At 48.5% G+C, this 21,838-nt stretch overlaps 1 protein-coding gene across 1 annotated transcript in view; it reads left to right on the plus strand.

Annotated features, from left to right (window-relative positions):
* Positions 1-21,838, plus strand: part of LOC144108718 (cholinesterase-like) — a 100,921-nt gene that overhangs the window by 66,585 nt on the left and 12,498 nt on the right. The window contains exons 4-5 of the mRNA XM_077641887.1: positions 18,438-18,710; positions 21,444-21,721. Coding sequence (XP_077498013.1) covers positions 18,438-18,710; positions 21,444-21,721 — 551 coding nt within the window. The remainder of the gene's footprint in view (positions 1-18,437; positions 18,711-21,443; positions 21,722-21,838) is intronic.

Consider the following 21,838-nt stretch of genomic DNA (forward strand, 5'->3'; position numbering starts at 1 on the left):
GGTTGAACTTTGTCGGCATAGCCAGGGATGAAATCACGGTAGCATCCCGCAAACCCTAAGAAGGAACACACTTGCTTCTTCGTCTTTGGAAGCGGTACGTTGGCTTTTCCGCCACTGTTTCCAACGGTCGGATGGTCTGTACTCCAAGCTGGTGTCGAAGAAATGAGATGTTGGTAGCTTCGATTTCACTCTTCTACGGGTTGACCGAGAGGCCGGCCTCGCGCACACTGCTAAATAGCCTGTTTAAAGTCCAAAGATGTTCTTCCCAAGTATAGTTGGCTACGAGAACATCGTCGATGTAATGAACGACATTGCCTGTGCCTTGTAACAAAATGCGCGTCAGGCGCGTAAAAATAGCCGATGGCGCCTTAATGCCGGAAGGCATATAGACAAACAGATAGTGACCGAATTGGGTAGCGACCGCTTTTTCGATCTCGAAGCTTTCTCCAAGGGTACTTGCCAGTAGCCTTGAGCAAGGTGAAATTTTGAAAAGTACACCTTGGTTCCAATCTCGGCAAATATTACATCTGCAGGGAATTTGCTCTGCATCAGACACAAGAACATCATTGATGCGTCGAAAGTCGATGAAAGTCCGATAGGTGCTGTCTTTCTTTTTAATCAGAACGAGAGGGGAGTTGTATGGAGATTTGGAACGATCAGTGACCCCTAATTTCATCATCTCGTCTATCTCGTTCTCGACCACGCCCTTCCTGGCAAAAGGCAACGGATATTGCGAGGTATTCGCAACCTCAGAAGTCGAAAGCCTTAGTTGACAGTCCACTATATTAATCTTCCTGGAAATCTCAGAAAAGGTGTCAGCATACGTGTGAAGTAAGCTCGGAATCTCCTGCTGTTTGTCGTCATCGAACTTGGTGGAGATCTGCATGGCTTCAATTGCTTTACCGTGGTCCGTGCTAAGCATAGGCAGTTGCTCTTCGGAGTCACCTTCTTCGACCACGACAAAGGATGACGCCTGCACGGTTTCTTGGGACGCACACTCTTCGTACCGTTTCAGCATACTGATGTGGAATAGCTTCTTACTGTGGCTCAAGTCGATCCAATAATCAATGTCGTTCTTTTTGCCAACAACCACGAAGGGACCTTTCCACTGCATCAGGAGTTTATTGTATTACACGGCAAAATAATGAGGGCTCGATCTTCAACCCTTAACTGCCGCTTCTTGCTGTTCCTGTCATGATATCTCTTCTGAGACTGTTGGGCACGAAAAGATTTTGATGTGCCGCTCTCACAGTTTGCTCGAGACGTTCCCTTAGATCGAGAACGTAAACATAGGTCATGTTCCTGTCTTCTCCCAGCTCTTTCCTTGTCCAAAGCTCTCTGAAGACTGCAAGCGGTCTTCGCACGTGTCATCGAAATATCAACTCAAATCGAGCAAACCCCAGGCTCGCCTACGGTACCTCTCTGTAGGTGAGCAGAAGCGGAGTGATATAATGATCCCATGTTTTGGGCTGCTCCTGATTGAGCTTACGCAGCATCTGCTTGAGAGTGCCGTTAAATTTATCCACCACCTCATTGCACATTCGATGCTAATTGTCGTGCTGAGATGTGTCAACGCCAAGAGATCATTAAGCTCTCTCATCATTTCGGAAGTGAAACAGGAGCCCTGGTCACAAAGGATCTCCCTCGGAAAACCTATACGTGAAAACGTCGTCACAAAACCTGCCACGATCGCAATATCTATCTTTGGCAGAAACACGGCGTCGGGATACCGCGTGGCATAGTCGACGAGAGTGAGAATATATCTTTTCCCTTTCACCGATGTGGGCGACAGCGGACCAACAATATCGACAGCGACCCGATCAAGCAGAATGTCGATAAGAGTCATGCGTCCCAACGGAGCTTTCCCTACTTTGCCTTTCGTACACGTCCTTTTGGCACGAGTCGCACGACCAGACATACCTCTTAATCTCCTCCTGCACTCCCGGCCAGTAGAATTTTTACAGATCTCAATCTGTAGTCTTCTTAATGCTGATGCACCGCTAACTGTCTATCTTGGGCAAGGCTTAACACCTGTGATCTACAAGACTTTGGAAGCACAACCTGTCGTACCTTTCTGCCAGAGGCGAGATGATAGAAGCGATACAGCAAACCCTTTTTGACACAATATAAGTGCGAAGTGGGCTGCTTGCCATGGAACACCTTTCCTACTTTCACTAAACACGGCTTCAATGACTCATCGGCTCTTTGCTCTGTTTCTAGCATTTCCTTGGTGAGCGTCATGGGATCAACACCTAAAGCAGTACTTTCCTTCCCTCGTCCAGAAATTTCTTTCCAGCCAGCAACACTTTTGGGTCCTCGCCCTCGCCATTTTCACTGGCAACCTCGTCATTGCCAGAACACAATTTAGCAACGTCCTCTGATTTTTTTTCTAATTGACATCTGTATTTGATGGCTCACAGGCCTCTGGTATATTTCCAATTATGACATCGTACAGTGGTGTCTGCATGCATTTTACCGGGGCCGTGCCAGTGAAATAAGGGGAAACGATATAGACTTCTGCCTCTGGAACTTCCAGACTACTCCCATCAACAAGGAACACCGTAGATCTCGAGCCGGTGAGAGCTGAGTTAGGAACTAGGGCTCTCCGCACAACCGCTGCATTGCTCCCCGTGTCCTGTAAAACTCGTACGGGCAGGCAGTGGAGCTCTCCCTCCAGGACAGGTATGTGTTGTGCGTCTGCAGGCTTTTTCCAGACAAGTCCGACCACCACTTTGTCCTCAGCTGGTTCAAGCCTATCGGCTTTTGTGGACACCGTTTCAGGCGCAACACTCTCTGGCTGAACACAAGAAGACGATTGCTTCTGGTTTGTGTGCTTCTTCGAGCCGGAACTTACATCATGCCCTGTTTTTCGGCAATAGACGCAGTTAAGTTGTTTTGGCTTAGAGCGACAATATGCAGCCTTATGTCCAGGTCGGTTACAAATGAGGCACCTTTCTTACTGTCTACTTGACGGAGCATCCTTCTCTCTCGGAATGCCCATCTCTAACGATTCTTTGAAAGAAGACAAGTTTCTTTGTCGCTGGGCCGGTAGAAAGTTGTCTGCTGCCTCAGCCATTTTGTCCAGCGTCTTGCACTTTCTTTCTGGAAGGAAAATCGCCCGACGACTATGACAGCTCCTCATGAACTGTTCGGCCACCATCAAGCCACGTAAATTATGTACGTTGTGGCCGTTCCTGACATCTCGACCCATCGATCAAAAATACTGAGCAAACGTGCTGCGTATTGCTTGCCTGTTTCTTTATTAAGCGGCTTACTTCACGAAACCTTTCGCGATAACCTTCTGCTGTAAACCGAAAATGTTGGAGAATGGCTAGTTTTGCCTCATAGTAATACAATGAATCAGTTACAGACAGTCGACCGAACACACGGAGAGCCTCCCGAGTCAAAGATATACTGAGTGCTGTAGCCCATTTTTCCTTGTGCCAGCTGCGTCCTTCTGCGATACGCTCGAAATGTTTCAGGTATGCATCTAAGACGTCTCTGCGATCGTCGAAAGGCGGGCTAAACTTGTGTGGGCTAACCACTACTGAGGGCCCCGGTGTGGGTTCTCGATTACCCCCACCAGCTTATGAGAGCCTTAATTGGAGCTTCAACCTACAGTTGAGTTGAGTTGAAATGTTGAATGCTACAGGTGGGGTTAGCCTTGCTTTATCGGCCGGCAAGTGCTCCTCCGTAGCGTCCCTTCTATATTAATAATGCCCTAAAGCCTGTCGCATCTACCCCGCTATGCGCAGTCACTTATAATAGCACACATTTTCTCCCGCAGTCAATATCTATGCACACAATCAATCCACACAGTTCACATCACAGTCCACTCCAGAAGTCACATCTATCAGCTTATTCAGTCACAGTAGAGCATAGGCCATTGCAGTGCCACAATCCATACACACATTCACTCACAGTATAACGTAGTTCACTCCGGAAGATACCATCTACGCACACATTCAATCCCAAAAGGCCATATAGTCTGTTCCTGCTGTCACCATTTAGAAACAAGATCCGAATCCTGCAGAAATGTTAAAAGAAGGCGTGCAGCCTTCCTTCTGCATGTCTGATTTCTACTCGGGTAGAGAATGTCCTGAACTGTACTGTGACGGGTTCCTGTCTTCTTGAAGGAAGCGAACATCCTGCAACCTACACTCTTCAGCTTCTGCTAGTGAATTCGCATGCTGGCGTTCAGCTTGCGCTTTACACTCTTCAGCCTCTGCTTGCGCCTTGGCATGCTCGCGTTCGGCAGCACGTGCTGCGCGTTCCCTCTCTTGCTCGGCAGCCAACCACGTGCGCAGCTCGGCGTCTTTCAACCGCACGCGTTCGCCCAACTTGAACAAATCCTTCAGTGTTGCCATCGCTTCTATTTACGGGCCCACGAAGGAGGAAAAAAAAACACGGCTTCGTCCTGTCGTGAACGCCAATTCCCGCGAATTGGCAGCGCGTCCCCGACTTTCCGAAGGGGAACGCTATTGCGTGCAGGTTCGAAGAAGAGAACAAGAGAGCAAAGAGATAAAAAAAACAAAACGAAGCCGTATTTTTAATTTGTAGGAAAAGCTCCAATAAGAAACGGAAACGAAAACAAAAAAAAAACACCAGGGACAAAAGAGCACAAGGAAAAAAACAGCATGGCAACATAACAGCACAGGGAAAAACAGCACGACGACAAAACGGCACATCGGAGTGCGGTGCAGCGCTACTGGAGGAGTGAACATTCATAGCCATAAACGAACGGTAAATCAAAACACATACGGCAGTGACCTTTGCAGTTAGCGAGTGCTCGTTTCACATACTAAGTCAGTAACAGGGTAGGGAAATATTCTTGGTCTCAAATATGCACTTTTCTGGTGGGTAATCGAATGAATAACACTGAAGAAGTGGTCCTTGGATCATCTATTCTGAGGGTTGACAATCATGATGCTGAGTTTGGACAAATATGCCCGATACAGGGCTCTGTATGCACAAAAAGTTCTCATTCTTCAAAACTTTTGCTGTCGGCAATCGAATGCTCAGAAATATTAATGGGGCGAGGTACAAAGCCTTTATACACTGAATATATCCAGTATGTGAGCCTTACTTTTGGCGACGGAAGAACTGCCCGAACCGAGATTTTCAGGTTGTTTGGTATTTAACCAGGACGCTGCACGGTGGTTGTCTGGGGCTGACCGGCAGTTATTGCACTTTGCGAAACGGCCAACCAAACTGACCTGAAAATTCATGCACCAGCGTGCATTTGTTGAATGCATTTTTATATGGAAGCTGTTTTTTTTTCACTCCAAAGGGAATTATCTTGAAGCATTAGTTTTCGCGGCATTTGAGCAAAGTAAAGTTTTTCGCTTGGAAGAAAATTTCTTCAAAACACGAATTTTCGACAAATTTCACCCTTTTGCTCAGGAACCAAGAGAAACGCCTAACTTAACCTAACCTAAGTAACACAGGTGGGGGTGAATTGAAGCAGAGTTCTAGAAAGAATGCAGGAAATTTCAAACAAGCAAGGACTATACATAACCACCAGTTCTGCCAATGTACCGTTCAAGAAACGCTGTTCCTGAATCAATGAGCCAGACCTGTTTCTTAATGAACCCGCGAAACGAGCACTCGCTAACTGTAAATGTCGCTGCCGCAGGTGTTTCGATTTGCCGTTTGCGGTTATGGCTGTGATAGTTCACCCCTCCAGCAGCACTGCACCGCACTCTGATGTGCTGTTTTTCCCTGCGCTCGTTTGTCGTCGTGCTGTTTTGTCACTGTGCTATTTTGTCGCTGTGCCGTTTTGTCCGGCGCGCTGTTTTGACTCGTGCTGTTTTTTCCCTATGCTGTTTTTGCGCCATCCCGTTTTTTTCCCTGTGCTGTTTCGTCGCTGCGCTGTTTTTTGTGCGCTGTTTTGACGCATGCTGTTTTCTCGTGTGCCGTTCTTTCGTGTCCCCGAGAAACACACACAACACGCGTGAAACACTACAGAATAAAAGGAAAGAGTTCACCAGGTACTGAGCGTTCCAAGTGAAGCAGGGATGCCTTGCAGACAGGGCGGACGCGGGTGGTTGAAGTGCGACGCGTCGCTGGCGCTGCGTCGAAGGAAGCGACGGAAGAGAGCCGGGTGGTATTAGGGGCGGAGAGGAACACAGTGTTTTATGATGGGGCTCGGAGTCGCACTCGACGGAACCACGGTCAAGACGACACCTGCTCCGACCGCCACCACCACCAGAACACGACTGCCGACGAGTTAAATGAGTTGGGCATTGGAGAGAGAAGGTTACGGTAGGATTTATTTAGATTTTTACAGTCTGAGATAAAAAGTGAGCTTCTCTCCGAAGAGAAGCTCTTAAGGTAAGATCATAATGGAGGATGCAAAAGGAGGAGGATCTTCACTGCAATCGCTGAGGAGTTTTATACAGTTCTTCGTCCCTAGATTCCCCAGGTTGAGGACGCCCACGCCAGGGTAGGAGTGGCCTCAAACTTGCATTCTCGAGCACAAACTCGCCCCACCACACATAGGGACACGCCCCCGTCACATGTCGAACCAGGGAGAGAGGAGCACGCCGTCGTGTCCACGTCGACTGCGGAGGGGGTGTTTTCTGGCCAGCCGAAAGTTCCCACGCGGTGCTGACACCTGTTCCCGGAATCCATCCGAGCGACGCTGACTGTGGTATTCGGGGGGGGGGGGGGGGCGTGGGAGCGATCCTTTCGCGAGGTTGTGCAATTAGCGAGGCCGGCGAAGGTAGTGTGGACGAGCGACTGTGGCGGCATCGGGGACTCCAAAAAAAATAATGTTCTTAGAATCCTGCTCTCCGCTTTTCGGGTCCCACGCCACTGCCGGGCGAAGCTCGGTAATGGCACCACGCTGACACATGGGTCCACCCAGTGCAGCAGCACTCAGTGCGGCCTGGGAGCGATCGTCGCCAAGCTGCTCGGCGCTCTCTGCGGTGGCGTTCCTCGGGCCTTCATTTCGCTTACTAGGTTCCCGGAATCCATCCGGATGACGCTCATCGGGATACTCGGGGGATGGGGGGGGGGGGGGGGGGGTGAGCGTGGGATCGGAACAATCGAGGTGATTGGAACAATCCCGAAGAAGCTTAGTGTTGGCTTCCAGCAGGTGAGAGTTTCTGTCTCCGTTGCTAATGATGAGACCCGCTGTCGCCAATCTTAACAGCTCCTCCGTGGCCCGGAAAATCTCGCCTGGCCAGCGTTCCCGACCACTGGGCATGCAGAGATGGGCTTGCGTCCACGTTGATTTCCTGGCTTGCAATATGAACTCCAAAGACAAAACCGGAAGCACCAAACCACCAACAAAGGAAAGCATAGATGGGACGTTCCGAACAACAAAGCACTGCCCCAGGCGCAAGCGCCCGGTATTCACTCAAGACCTACCAGGCTTTTTTCTAACGCAAAAAAATCCTGCTCGAGACTATTGATCCCCCAATTTTACCGAATTTAGGATCAAAGCGCGCATTCGCGTGCGTCACATCTGAGGTCATCAAGGACAGACAGCCACGTTGTACGATAAGCGGAGGTGTGTCAAAGCCTTAAAATTTAGAATATAAACTTAATCCCTTATCATACCAAGCTCTGAACCCCCTAAACCACCCGAATATCGAACGTCTGCTAAAAATTTGGCCCACGCTCAGTTTAATCTACGGGTTCTTCTCTGTGAATCAGTGATCCAATTCAACTCTTAAAGATGCGACTGCGCATCACAGACCTTACTCACTCTCATACTTGCGAGATGCTTCTTATAAACTCAATGTGTCAATGCGGCACCTCGTCACCATCATCTACACGCAGAGCTCCTACAGCTGTTGTCCACAAAATTCTGCAGCCTCACTTCCTTCGGTTACTCTCCGAATAACGCAATCGGCTAGCCAATCGCGCGTCTCTATACGAACGTATTCAAATGGGCACAAATACCCGTGCTTTCTTTGCATCTGCAATGCATTAGTTACACTGTCGTGAATGCGACAAACGTTAGGTACCTAAACTATGGCCCCCCAAGCAATCTTGTCCTCTGATATCTGCTAAAGATACAAAAAGAAACGTGTACTCAATATTCAAACACAGAGAATTTAGCTTGCTCTGAACGCCAACCTAAGCAAATAGCACATCGTATACTCGAGAGTCTTCCTTGCATTCTTGTGAGTGTCGTTATCATTCGATAGCACGGCACTTTTACACTCATTTCTAACTCAATGGGACAGTAACCTTTGTCCAAGTTTAGAGAAAGTACATCTATATCCGCTCAACTCAAAACATTAACCCCCAAACAACCTAGCCTTTCCCTCCCCTATTTCACGTACCCAAGAAAAGAGGGATAAAAAAGAAAGGGCTACTTCGAATGGCTACACGGGAGCGAAGGCTGACTCATCTCCCCCAATTTGAAAGGATTAGTCTTTCAGACGCGCCCGCCGGGGTACCGCTCTGAGAGATTATACTGCAGTCAACCCGTGACAAAAGGCAACCGAAAAAAATCCTCCCTGATTGCCACTGTCATCTCCACAGCCCCTCGACAAGCTCAAAAGGCCCTGATAGCCCATGCAATGCCGATGACCGACTTCTGGCGATGAACCGCGTCCAGCTCGAGAAGCTGCCCTTTGTTCTCGTCCCAAGTAAGCTCGACTACGCTTTCGCTCTGCGCGCTTCCCAGAATCTCGTGCGGAAATTGAAAGACCCATCCTTCTCAAGTGCATGCGCTGAACCCGCCTGCATAAGTAGTCTCTGTTTCTCGAAGCCCGCGCTCGCCTCCCCCGAATGCCACGCAACTTAGCACCTACCGACCTTTCGGACCACTTTGCTTCTTTTTTTCCTAGCGCCTTTCTGTCAGGTCGATGTGGTCTCGGTCTTCCCGCAGGCAGGCCGATGCCCCTTGAAAAACGCCGCTCTTGTTCTGCTTGCAAGATGCGGTCTTCCTTCTCTGTTCCTGCGGTCAGATTTAAAGCCACCTGCGCGTCCCGCCTGACCAGTAACCTTAGGCGCAAATTTGCAATGTTCAATGCGGGAAAGTTTTGATTTTCCTTCAACCGCATTCTTTTCTTTGCTAACATTAGCAGCGGTCCGCGGAACTGAATTTAGGGCTTCACGTTTGAATCGTTTTATCATGGTTCTTGCCCTTTTCCTTTTTTTCTTCCTAGGCTGTGCCGTGCGCGTCTCATCATCAAAACTAGCTTCTTCTAGTTTTTCTATCGCTCCTCGGAAACCTCCATCCAAGTCTAAACTGGCCTCGTCGTCTTCGCAGGAGAGTGTAAGCTCTACACAGCTGACAGGCGTACCTTTTACTGCCACCAAGGTGGGCCCATCCAAGTTTAAACTGGCCTCTTCGCAGCGCGTTGTCAGCTCCACACAGCTGACAGATGGACCTTCCTCTGCCCCCGAGTTGAGCAGTTCACTTCATTGAAAGTAGTCCTCCACCGCCTGCTTATCGCGCTCAGTCCTTTGCTCAAAACGCACTGCTCATCTGTAGTTGGGCTGTCGTCCTCTGCCTCAGAGTGGCTCTCAGTACTGCATTTTAACCCATCTGCAGCTCCACACACCTCATACGCCAGCTTCACAGAGTTAGCCACAACTCTGCCTTGCTCACTGACGCTGGAGTGACTCCACAACTCGAAGTTGCCCCAATTTATCATGCCAAAAAGGTGCCACTCTGTTTCCCTTCCGGTACTTTTACAGAGCCGCCTGTTCTCAGCCTAGGTTTCGACCTGCTCTATCTCCGCTGCTAGTTTCTGCATAGCCTCTTTTAGAAATTTTTTTCGCTCCTGCAGCTGTGCCTCTTGTTTTTGCATCTCGGTTTCCTCAGCTGTTTTACGCTCATGTTTTTTTACTCACCTTTGCGTGTTTTACCAAGCAATTTCTAAATCTTCTAAATCTGTTTCAAAACTTTTGATTGTCTGGATAATGTCCGAATCATTTGCCTTTTCCTCCACATACACTCCTAACTCATCGCACACAAAAAAAAACAATTCTGTCGTCCACGACCTCGCCATGTCCACGGTCGCTGGCTTTAAATATTGGCTTTGCTCGCTCATGGTGATTCTGAGCTCTACCCCTGTGCTACAGACATACACCCGATCAACCAGCAGTTCAAAGTATTAACCCAGAATTTGAAGCCTGGAGGATCCAAGGCAAAAACCAAGCACTCACCCGCAGATGCAGCACCATGTCACCCGGTTCATTGCACAGCTGCCAACCAGTTATTGGATGATGGGGCTCGGGAGTGCTCTCGACGGAATCACGGTCAGGACGACTCTCGCTCCAAACACCACCACCACCCGGCCAGGACTGCCGACGAGTTAAATGAGTTGGATGATGGGAGAAAGGTTACGAGAGGGTTTATTTAAGTTTTTAGAGAGTCTGAGATCAAAAGTGAGCTCCTCTCCGAAGAGAGAATCTTAAGGTAGGATCATAATGGAGGATGCAAAAGGAGAAGCATCTTCCCTGCACTCGCTTACGAGTTTTATACATTTCTTCGTTCCTAGATTCCCTAGGTTGAGGACGCTCCCACGCCAGGGTGGGAGTGGCCTCAAACATGCATTCTCGCGCACAAACCGCACCACCGCACATAGGGACACGCCCCCGTGACATGTCGAGCCAGGGAGAGAGGAGGATGCCGTAAAGCCCACGTCGACTCCTGAGGGAATGATTTCTGGCCAGCCGGGAGTTCCTACGCCTTTATGACAGCTGTTTCTTCACGCGAAGAATCCGACGTGCAAGGCCGGAGCCCCAGGTCGGCCTACTTGAAGCCAAAGTGGTTGTGCCATTAGTGTGGCCGGCGAAGGTAGTATGGACGAGCGGCTGTGGCGGCGTCGGGTTCTTCAGAAAGGGATGTTCTCTAAAGCCTGCTCCCCGCTTTTCGGGTCCCACGCCACTGCAGGGCGAAGCTCGGTAATGGCACCACGCTGACACATGGTCCACCCAGTGCAGCAGCACTCAGTGCGGCCTGGGAGCGATCGTCCTCAGGCTGCTCGGCGCTCGCTGCGGCGGTGTTCCTCGGGCCTTCGCTCCGCTTACTAGGTTCCCGGAATCCATCCGGACGACGCTCATCGGGATACTGGTGGGGAGCGTGGGTGGGAGCGATCGTTATCGCGGGGATCGGAACCATCCTAGAAGCTTAGTGTTGGCTCGCAGGTGGTGAGTTGCTGTCTCCTTTGCTAATGATGAGTCCCGCTTTCGCCGATCTTAACAACATGGAGACGCTTGTGGTCTCCCGTCAAGAGCCCGAAGAACTTGGCAGCAGCAGGAGAATCGTAGCCAGATCCCGTCGACCTCAGTCCGAAACGCCGGAGGCTTAAAGCAGGCTATCCAAGAGTGCCGTTGGGCAGCACGGCCCTCAATACATCGTCTGCCACCTCCACGCTTGCAAGGAACGCAGTAGGCTTGCGTCGGTGATCCAAAGGAGGTCATGGCCGCACCGACCCAACGTCCGATGGCTCCCACCTCCACGCTTCAATGACACGACCTCGGCTCCGCTGTCTCCCTTGACACCTCGGTTTTCTGACACGTCAGCTCTCCGCTCCTCGTCCTCACCACGCTCTCTGTCGTTGTCGCCTAGCGCACACCATTCGCACGCGCACACGCGCAACGCTGGGCTGGCACGCGCAGCGCTCCGCTGTCCGACGCACCACTGTCGACGCACCGTGTTCTTAAATCTTCGTTTTGCACCCCACAATGTGACGCCAAATTCGGCTTTCGGAAAGGGCGATGAACAGAAAACGCCCTGGTAACCCTTAACAAAATCATTGTGCAAAATATTGAAGACAACCTTTTGACGGTCGGCCTGTTTAGCGATTGTAGTAAGGCGTCTGACTGTCTAGATCATAATATTTTAATTTGCAAGCTTTCACTTAGGGGAACCCGCGGAACAGCTCTCGCTCTAATAAAGTTCTACTTAGAAAACAAGAAGCAGGCAGTATATATAGATAACCAACAATCCTGGTTTCTACCAGTGCAAAACGGTGTACCACAAGGCAGTGTGCTAGGGCCTTTGCTTTTTAATATCTATATAAACGATATCGTGAGCGTTGATTCAACCGTAAAATTTATCATATATGCATAAGACAGCAGCATAGTAATTTCGGGTCCTTATGCAGGTGATTTAATTATCAAATGTATTCAAATGCTTGACAAATTTCTTCTCTTGTTCAACTTAAATTGCATTAGCGTAAATCCTAACAAGGCGAAAGTAGTAATATTTAGAGCTAAAAATAAGATAGTCAAATCAAGTCATGCTTTCAGATGGCAGGGCCAAGAAGTACAAGTAGTGAATGATCATAAAATTCTCGGGGTCACGTTTTCGCCAAACTTAAGTTGGGATAAACACATAGCAGATGTACGTGGAAAACTAGCCGCAGTGGCGGGAATCTTATCTCGCTGCTACATCTTCTTCCAACACAGGCCAAAATGCAAATTTATCATGCACTGTTTGCTTCACGCATTAACTACTGTGGTCTAGTAGGGGCTACAACGACAAAAGGAAACGTTGCAAAGATAGTTTTACTTCAAAAGAGGATCATGCGACATATTGCTAACCTTGATTACCTGTCTCCCACACGAAGTGCTTTTATAAGCTACAACATAATTAGTGCTGAATACTTGTATCCGTATCGCCTGCTCCGTTCTTTTTAATCTTCCACTGTAGCTTTCCAAGATTTTTTAATGAATCCAGTATCTCTAAGAAGAAGACGTGTGGATGTTACACTATCCACACGTAATAATGATGTTTGGCTCCGCCCGAAATTTCGAAATAATTATAAAGTTCAGTCATTACAGCATAATCTGCTATTTATTCTATATGAGCGTAAATGTGGGATCAATTACGGCGTAAATGAAGTGAGAATTATTTTCTATCCAAACAATGAATGACTGTGTGTGTTGGCGTTTTCTTTTCAAGTGATGTTTTGTCATGAACATGTATGTATTCTATTTTTCTTTATAGTCTGTCTGCTTACGTTCTTTTGTTGGATTCTGGTGTGTTCACAACTATAGGTACAATTATTGTACACGCATTTTGAAATCATATGTTGTTTATTTAACAATTTAATTGCACTTCTGCTAGTGTGCAACTCATTATTCTTCCATATTTGAACAGCGCAATAAAACAACGGGACACAACGAAGAAAGGACACCACAAGCGCTGACTCGCAACTAGATTTTTAATTCACGTCCAAGCATCTTAAATACTAAGAACGCCAAACAAACGTTCAAATGGTGTGTGGTTTTTTGGAGCCGTCAAGAGGACACACCAGGCGAATTTGCAATATCATGAAGTCCGCATTGTGGCGTCAAGCACGGTTCTTCAAAGACCATCTACGGGTTATTTGTGGCAGGACCGATCGGCAGCAAGGGTTCTCGGAGTGGTGTGGGACGATGGATTTTATTACAGAACTCAGTCCGGACAGGCTTGCCGAGAAAGAAGAAGGACGCTGCGGAGCAAGGAAAGGTTGTTGTCCTGGGCGAATGCGACGTGCCGGAAGAACACCTAGCAACTCTCAGGTTGGGACCGAAGTTTGCATATGAGCCACGGTTGAAAGCTACCGAGAAACTTGCCTTGTCAAAGAAAATATCCCGGTTGGCAGGCAAAGATAGTCAGTTTCAATGCATCTCGGAATGTGTCGAAGTTTTCGAAAGAACAAAAGAGAAACTACGGAATTGCCACCGCATGAAAAAGCTCGTTGACTTTGCTGCATCTAGTGGTCTCAGGATAATGGTCGCCGACAAGGAAGGGTGCTTCGTCGTTCTCCCTGCTGGCACCTTTTAAGAAAAAGCGCATCAAGTCTTAACGAAGAACTTCAAGTCCGTAACTTTCAGAGCTAACAAAGTCAAGGCAAGTGCCCTTCGTCTTTTGGAAGAGAACAACTTGCAACGCCTCGCGGCTTCTGTTAAGAGCGCAAAAGGATCGCACCTTCAGGTTTTCTTTTCTGCAAAGACGCATAAGGACAATGTTTCCTTCAGATCTATCGTGTCTCAGCACGGCACTTGACAGTTCTTCGTGTCTAGCTATCTTCAAAAGCATTTGTCGTGTTTGATAATTGAGGATCCCTTTCACATCTCTAATTCCGGTACTATGGTTGACTTCCTAAAATCCAATAACCCGGGAAGGTGTGATGCTTTCAGCATTGATGTGCAAGACCTATATTATTCTCTACCTCATGATGACCTCATGTAAAGTGTGAAAATGTGCATCACTGATTACAACAATGAAACTGATTTTATTGCTAGATGTGGTGTGTCCCTTGAGAGCTTCTTAGAGATTCTGTCTTTTTACCTCCGTTCAACTGTCATAGAATGGAAAGGGAAATCGTTTGCGCAGAATGATGGAGTGTGAATAGGATCTAAAGTAGCACCTGTGTTAGCCAATATCTTCCTTGCCAGGGTAGACAGATCCATAGACAGGAGATGTGACGGGTTGGTTCTGAGGATTTTTCGGTATGTCGATGATTATATTGTTTTTGTTAAGAAGGGTTACTTGACGCGTAGCGTGGTAGATGTACTGAAGGTTTTCAGAGAATGCGCGATGGGACTAACTTTCACGACTGAACTTCCTAAACAAGATGTACTTCAATTTCTGGACTTAAGACTGTTGTTGGAAGAGCGTTATGTGTGTTGGGAATATTTCCCTCACTCTACCAAATCTTTTCTAAATTACCAATCAAGCCACACAAAACTGGTAAAAAATGGCATTGTTTTTTCTAGCCTGAAATCTGCCATGAACAAGTCATGTCTTGAAAGAATCAATGAAAGTATTTTGCGTCAAGTTGGCCGATTAAAATCTAGCGGTTACCCTTCTCATGTGATTTCCAGGGAATGCGATAAGCTTCTTAGATGGATCAAGAGCGGGGATAAGCCAAAAAGGGAAAAAAAAGAAGTTTGTGGTGGTGCCTTACACGCATGGTTGGTGTGGGACATGGTTTGAAGAATGTTGCGGCGAGATATGATGTTGATGTGGTCTTTTCAGCGCCTAAAAACTTAGAGGTGTTTGCAGGCAGGTGGAAGAGAAGGCTAAGGCAACAACCGCGAAGAAAAAGACTGGGGGTTGTCAGACCAACCATAAGAGCCCTTTTGTGCCCTGTAATGGGGGTGTTGTCTACAGGATTCCGTGCACTTGCGGGTTGAGTTATATTGGCCAGACAGGACGTTGCGTCAACGCTCGTCTTAGTGAGCACCACAGGTCCCGAGATAATGGGTCTTCTTGTAACCTTGCCCGCCACTGGAGAGAAGGTACTTGCACCCCTCTGTTGTCTAACACCGTCATCCTAGGAAAACATAATGACAGCCTAACGCGGGAAATTTTGGAGGCTTTTCACATCCACTTGGAACCTGATAGCTGCATTAGTGATCCTTCTGTCACACTAACTGATAAAGAGATGATGTTTTTATCCGGCCAAGATGTGTAGTCTCGCGCTCGTGCTGATTGTCACCTTTGTGGGCATGATTAGCAGCTTTGTGTCGTTTTTTTTTGGTTTTTCCCTCTTGTTTGTGCTTGGCGTTCTTAGTATTTAAGATGCTTGGACGTGAATTAAAAATCTAGTTGCGAGTCAGCGCTTGTGGTGTCCTTTCTTCGTTGTGTCCCGTTGTTTTATTGCGCTGTTCAAATATGAATCAATACCAACTCGCCCAGTTCGCAGCTTTAATCATTATTTTTCGCATTTATTGATGTCAATAATATGGACACTACCTGTTGCTGCAAACCACTACTGCCTTGTAGAAGGGGTCATGGCTCAGTCAAGCTGTTGAGACAGCTTTTAGCTCTTGACCTTTTCCAGGATGCATAATTTCTGGAAATATAAAGAATTGAATTGATCTGTTCGTCTGATGAAGTGATCTGTCTGATGAAAGTTTATGAAGACGACGTATTACACAACGCGAGAGTGTGTTGCAGTTTAACCCGAGGCGTAATTGGCTGCTGTGGTAGTATAGTGCTCTCGTGCTTTAGCGAGTGAAGCTGATCTGGACACCCAGTCGCGACAATATTTATGTTTATTTTATTTCTGCATAGCTAAGGCGTGTGGCCAAGGTCACCTTCTCGGTCAATGTTCACACAAACACGCTGAGCCTGTTAGGCATCCTGAATTAGTGGTGTCGCATTAAAACTGCTTACGATACGCCACCAACTTCCTTCCACGCCGACTGTTGGTGTCGCATTTTATTCGGCCACGTCGGAAAATAAAATAAATGGTCAATTGGGAAGTCTGATGCGAGGAAGCGGCGTTAAGAGTAGGATTAAACCTGTAGGATTACCTTGGTGCTCTTATTTTATGAATTCTGTTCTAGGTGTGTGGAAGTGCATAAGGAGGGGGGTCCAGTGTGGTGGCGGATGCTGCTTATGGAGGGAAACCAGCTTTCCTACTGCCACGTTGAATTCTATTTCGCCGTCGCTTTCATTGTGGTAGGATTAGTAGGGCCATTAACGCGAAACTGTGCGACGTAGACGGCGGGGGGCGTGTGTGCACTGTGCACCTGCCACACACAGCAGGTGGCAGGTGCTGGTTGGGGGATTTTCCTCTCCCTACCTAACATCTGGTGGAGAGAGGGAAATCCTCTTCTCTCATCGAAGATATCTTTCTTTCTATTTTGTGATCGTGACGATTACTGAGGGGCCCTGGTGGTATCACATATTAGGAGATGAAATCGACTTTACACATTCCTTCATATTACATGGGCCTTGCTTTACCGTGATTCCATGCGCTGTCTAATGCGGAATTTTCCAGTTGGGTAGGCGTTATTGGCTCTGTTCTGGACTCGATACGCCGCTCCTTTGCCATTGCGGGGCAACCCTGCGGCAGACTGTCTGTGGACACCTTCGCACTCACGTATACTATAGCTGGAGGAATTAAAGCCAGACAGCAAATGCAGTGTTGAGCGGAAAAGCAGTTGGAGCGGTCGGTTGTGCTATGCGCCCACCAGGTCAGAAAATCGCTCTCTGCCAAAGAGAAAGAAACTGCGAAAAAGCTCGCGGTCGCAATGTAACCACAACTGCACGTCTTCCAACGGTTGCTAAGCGAATGAATAGATCTCGATTTATTTTTTTGCTACAAGCTTTTCGTATGCGCCAGGGTTCACACGAGGCGATGTTTCATTCTCAAATTAGTTAAAATCACCTGTAATGAAGTATGCTGCATTTCTCCGTGGAACGAAAATTGAAGAAGCGCGAAAGACAGAATACGTTAGGACTACCAGGAGTATTGCAATTAACCTAAATAACGTTATCGTCAACCTTTAATGCAAGAATTTTAGCCACATCCAACCAATTAAACTGAAGGTATTAGCTTTGCTTGAAGTTTGACTTTCTCTCTGATGGTGGTTTAGCGGCCCCTCGAACGCTGATTTAAGTAAAAAGCGATGATTCATACACAACCCAAATTTGAATGTAGGGTATCACATGAATGTTGTATTTAAAGCTCTGAAAAGAAAGGTAGATTATTGAACTTTGTAACGGTCGAACGCATAGTTGTATGGCCGAAAAGCCAGATATTATTTACAGTCAGGCTATTAATTGATGTACAAGCAGCAGCTCACAGTACCGCATCTATGAAAAAAAAACCTTTCTCTTACTTCGCGCCAATATTTCTTGCCAGTGTAGAGAACGCTACAAAGCCTAAACGCGTCCTCTTCGCCTCATCAAAGTAACACAGCCACCGGTTGCAATTAATAGTTTTCGTTAAGCATAGTAGATATAAAGGCATATTTCTAACATGACTGCTATTTTTTAATGTTGATCGAAGCCCAAGGGACTAATCTTGGACGACGCTTCACCTGCACTTAGGTTGTGGTGGTTGTGCGGCATGTTTATAAAAACGGCTTTTTGTTAAGCGCTTCACAGGTCCTGGGCCTTAATGAAAAGGGCGCGTTTTGTGGATCAAGTCCCGGAGGCAAACCAGATGAGCCAAGCGGGGGAACTATAAGCGGAGTCTGGAAGGCTTTGTGTCATTTTGTAAGGTAGTGTTCTTTATCGGCGTCTGTGTGTGAGCTGTTTGAGCAGTGAGGTGAACAAGTGCAGCGGTAAAAATAAAGTTTGGCTGGCGTACGAAGAGGATTAAATTGTTTTCGGCGAACGATGCTAGCTTCATGAATCGATAAGGCTGGTTTTGGCGATGGCAAATCAGTTCAGTCCGGTTTTTGCTCCGTGTGGTAATCGTGGACGGTGAGTTTGTAAACCCTGGCTTTGTCAACACACTGTGCAGAAGACAGGCCTGTTTCACCTGCCCCGTCAGGTGGTTGTTTCAAACACAGCCGCCGGTGGAACTTGCTAGACGCAGGTGGCTCTTCCCGAGCTCCCGTAAGGCTTATGTTTGCTAAGATAGTACTTCGGAAGGCTGTCTATCTCTCCACCAGTGAGCGCTCGTGTGTGTCTGTCCTATTATGTTTTGCGCTGTGTTCCTTCATAACAGAAATCTGGTGATTCGATGATCCCTGTGATTCCTGTGCGCGATGTTCTTCCGTGCAAGCAGGCGGACCGCGCGGAGCCCTTCCGTCAGCTGGCCGATGCGCTGCATTGCAACTCGACGGAGAAAAGCGCATGGTTGCCCTGCTTCCGCGCCGCTCCCGTGGAGCAGCTGCTGGCGGCATCACGCGCTTCGCGGCTGCCCCTGCGCTTCGCACCTCGGCTCGACCTCGACACGCTGCTGAAGCCCGCCGCTGCGTGGCCTCACACCGTGCTGGCAGGATCGGACTCGGCAGACGTGAGGACGCTCTTCACTGAAACCATCCTGCCGCTGGCGAAGGTGGGTAACTGTACGGCCCAGCAGGTAGTGAATAGGAAAGAAGACGACAGCTGGGGTGATTTGAAGGGCCAATGTGCTCCACAAGCATCATGAAGCGTGCTGTGGAACCGGAGTCACGAAGCGACGACGAAGTATTGCCTTGCGTTTTCCGTCCATCGCTGCGTGCTCGCTGTCGCACTATACGATTGATGATGCTTACGAAACCAAGGAAGCATGCGAAATGAAAATTTTCGTAACGAGTGGTGCTTATTAGGGAGGAAGAATTTGCTAGTATTTTACCGCCAGTTTCTAACCATAATTTCGCTCCCACTTTTCCTCCTAATTTCCATCTGATTTACTACCAATGATATTGATCTGCGTCACCTTTAGGACAGCGAGTTTTACTCGGGACATGTTACGAGCTTCCGAATAAGTCGTCGGATTTTTACAGTGGAAGCTGTAATAGCTTAGCTAAAGTCAAAATCACGTTGGAGGGGCACAACGACAGCCGTGTAACGCATCGGGATAACAAGTGTACCGCGGGTAGCCACTGGTAGCTGCGGAAGGAGTCCAAGGCATACAACATTAGCAGGTATAACGGCAACCGTGCAAGCCATCAGCATCAACACGAAGAGCTTGTGGCGGGGCGACAGCACCTAAATATTGTGTTTCTCACGCGCAAGTTAATCGCAATTTGTACTTATGGCACTCCAATTACCCATGTGCGGTGGACAGCGCCTGACTAATCAGTAGTTGTCACCTGACAGCCCATCACCACCACCACAATAGACTGGACTTCATCTCTTACCCTCTGGGTCTGTCTACAAGTGCAGCGCCCCGCTTAGCGACAGCCACTTGGCAGCAACAGAACCCAAATACTGTGCTCCGTCTGCGCAGGCTCGTTCTACTATTGCTATAATTTCATTACGACAATGTCCCGCCACAGCTTGTATCGTAGTGCAACCTGTATGCGCAAGATATTGCTGTGCCATCACACTGACTTGAGAGTTGTGTTCCCTCCATCCTAACGCTCTTGCCACTCTTGCCTTTAAATACGCTCGTTCAATAAACAGCACCATTCATTGTTTCCTTGGCACTTGCATACGTCACATCAGTCGGTTACGAGACGAAACCGGGCGTCAGAAGTGGGATCCGAACGCGCTCCTACAAATGTGGGCCAGAAATTGAGTGCGCTCGGCGCTGACGTTAGACATAGTGATGAATCCAGTGGTGACAGCGTTTCAGCCCAGGGAGAGTCGTAGACCCCCCCACCGGCACCAGCGAATTCAGTAATGCAAAGCAGAGTAACCAGCCTGACCCCCATCTACCCCGGCAGGTCGCCGCTCTTTATAAATATAAACCGACCGCGGGAAGATCTTGCAGTGCAAACGACAACATTTATAGGCAACGAAGGAGCAGTTCGATGCTGGCCTCTGGAATAGTGATAAATCCTTTGAAGACATGACAGGCCCTAGCCCAAAGAGAGTTCTCCACCCTCCCACTGACACCATCGAATTCATTTATGACGACCAGAGTAACCAGCCTGACGCTGCTACTACCCCGGCATGTCCGCGCTCCAAATACATATAAACCGACCGGGGGAAGATCTTGCAGCGCAAAAAAACATGTAGTGGCTATGAAGGATGAATTCGGTGCTGAACTCTGGAATGGCGATGAATCCTGTCAGAACAGCCTTTATCCCAGGCAGACTCTTCGACCCTCCCACTGACACCGGTGAATTCAGTTATGCCGAGCTGAGTAACCAGCCTAACGTCCGAGCTAACCTGCCAGGTCCCCGCTCGTAATACATATATACCGACAGCGGGAAGATCTTGCGGCGAAAACGACATTTACTGGCAACGAAGGAGCCGATTGTCACGCCCCACGCAGCCACCGCGTTTGAAGAGAACGAAGCACGCTGGCACCGTCTGAAAGGTGCACGAAGGTGAAGACGCTCGAAGGTCGTTCGCTTGGCGGGCTGTTTCCTCTAGTCTGCCCAGCCTTCACCTGTAAATAAACTTACTCCGACCACAGCAATAAGCTCGGTCTTAATGAAAATTGTTTGCTTGTCCGGGTCTTGAAGCCGGGACCACGCTTTCTCAGTGCCAAATTCTCATAATCCGATTCCTGTGGGCCGTTTAACCAATTGGATGTTGTACTCTTGTAGTGCGGAATTTACCAGTTTTTGATATTTAACTATTTGCAGCGGTTGATTTTATTCGCATCAGCAAGCTCCATTTCTATCCAACCATTTCACCCGTGGTAACTTCTCGCACACCCACCAGTGCCCGAGTGCCCTGTATTTAGCATAATGCCTAGGGACATGACAAGAGTTCCAGAGAAGGCGGTGACCTGGTCGGCGACGAGCTCACGTTAACGAGTGTGGCGTACACACGTAGAGGCGCTTCCCATGTACGGCACCCATGATGTTGTAAGAGCCCATTTTTGCCGCTTCCAACATGCAGGCAATGAGAGCAATATGGAAACCTAAAGAAGAGATCCGTCGTGTTTTGTTGGTGCTTGTTGTATGCTTGCGGCTATGAGTGAACGATAAAGAGCACGTTGTCATCGTTTCCTCTCGCGGCGTGTTTTGTAGCCTACGGTACTTGCTACAGGGCAGAACGAGATATATCTTTGATCCAGTTCACACGATACCTTCACAGTGGTGCGCACGTTTGTTATTTCAGTTTGTTGTGCCTGCCAATTCTTGCTGGGAGAACGGTAGGATGGGAATAAACACACTCCCCTTCGCAGGAGGCCAACGCATTGACAGCTGAGGCGGTGCTAGAGTTTGCGATGGGCGTGTTCAACATCCCGGCCCTCGCAAAGCCCATAGTGCGCAGCAAGCTGCAGAGCCCTTCCATCGAGGAGATGGCGCGTAGGCTGCCGCACCTGGTGGCGCTGTGCCCGACTCTTCACGCAGCGCAGGCGGTGCCCGAGGGATTTCACTACCACTACGACTCGGTAGCCGCCAGCGCCTCCTTCCGGCCGCCCCTGGGGGTCGGGCAGGTGGCCCAGTTCGCCGCTAAAGGGTGCGTCTGCCGTTCGAGCGCGGGTGACAACGGCTGAAGAGTGTGTGGCTCCGATGGCAATGGCGTTCGTCTATCGCTGAGGCCTCACACATACAAAAATGTCCTATGGCCGGCTAT

Source organism: Amblyomma americanum, chromosome 10, assembly GCF_052857255.1.
Source record: "Amblyomma americanum isolate KBUSLIRL-KWMA chromosome 10, ASM5285725v1, whole genome shotgun sequence".
In the NCBI taxonomy this organism is placed as follows: domain Eukaryota; kingdom Metazoa; phylum Arthropoda; class Arachnida; order Ixodida; family Ixodidae; genus Amblyomma; species Amblyomma americanum.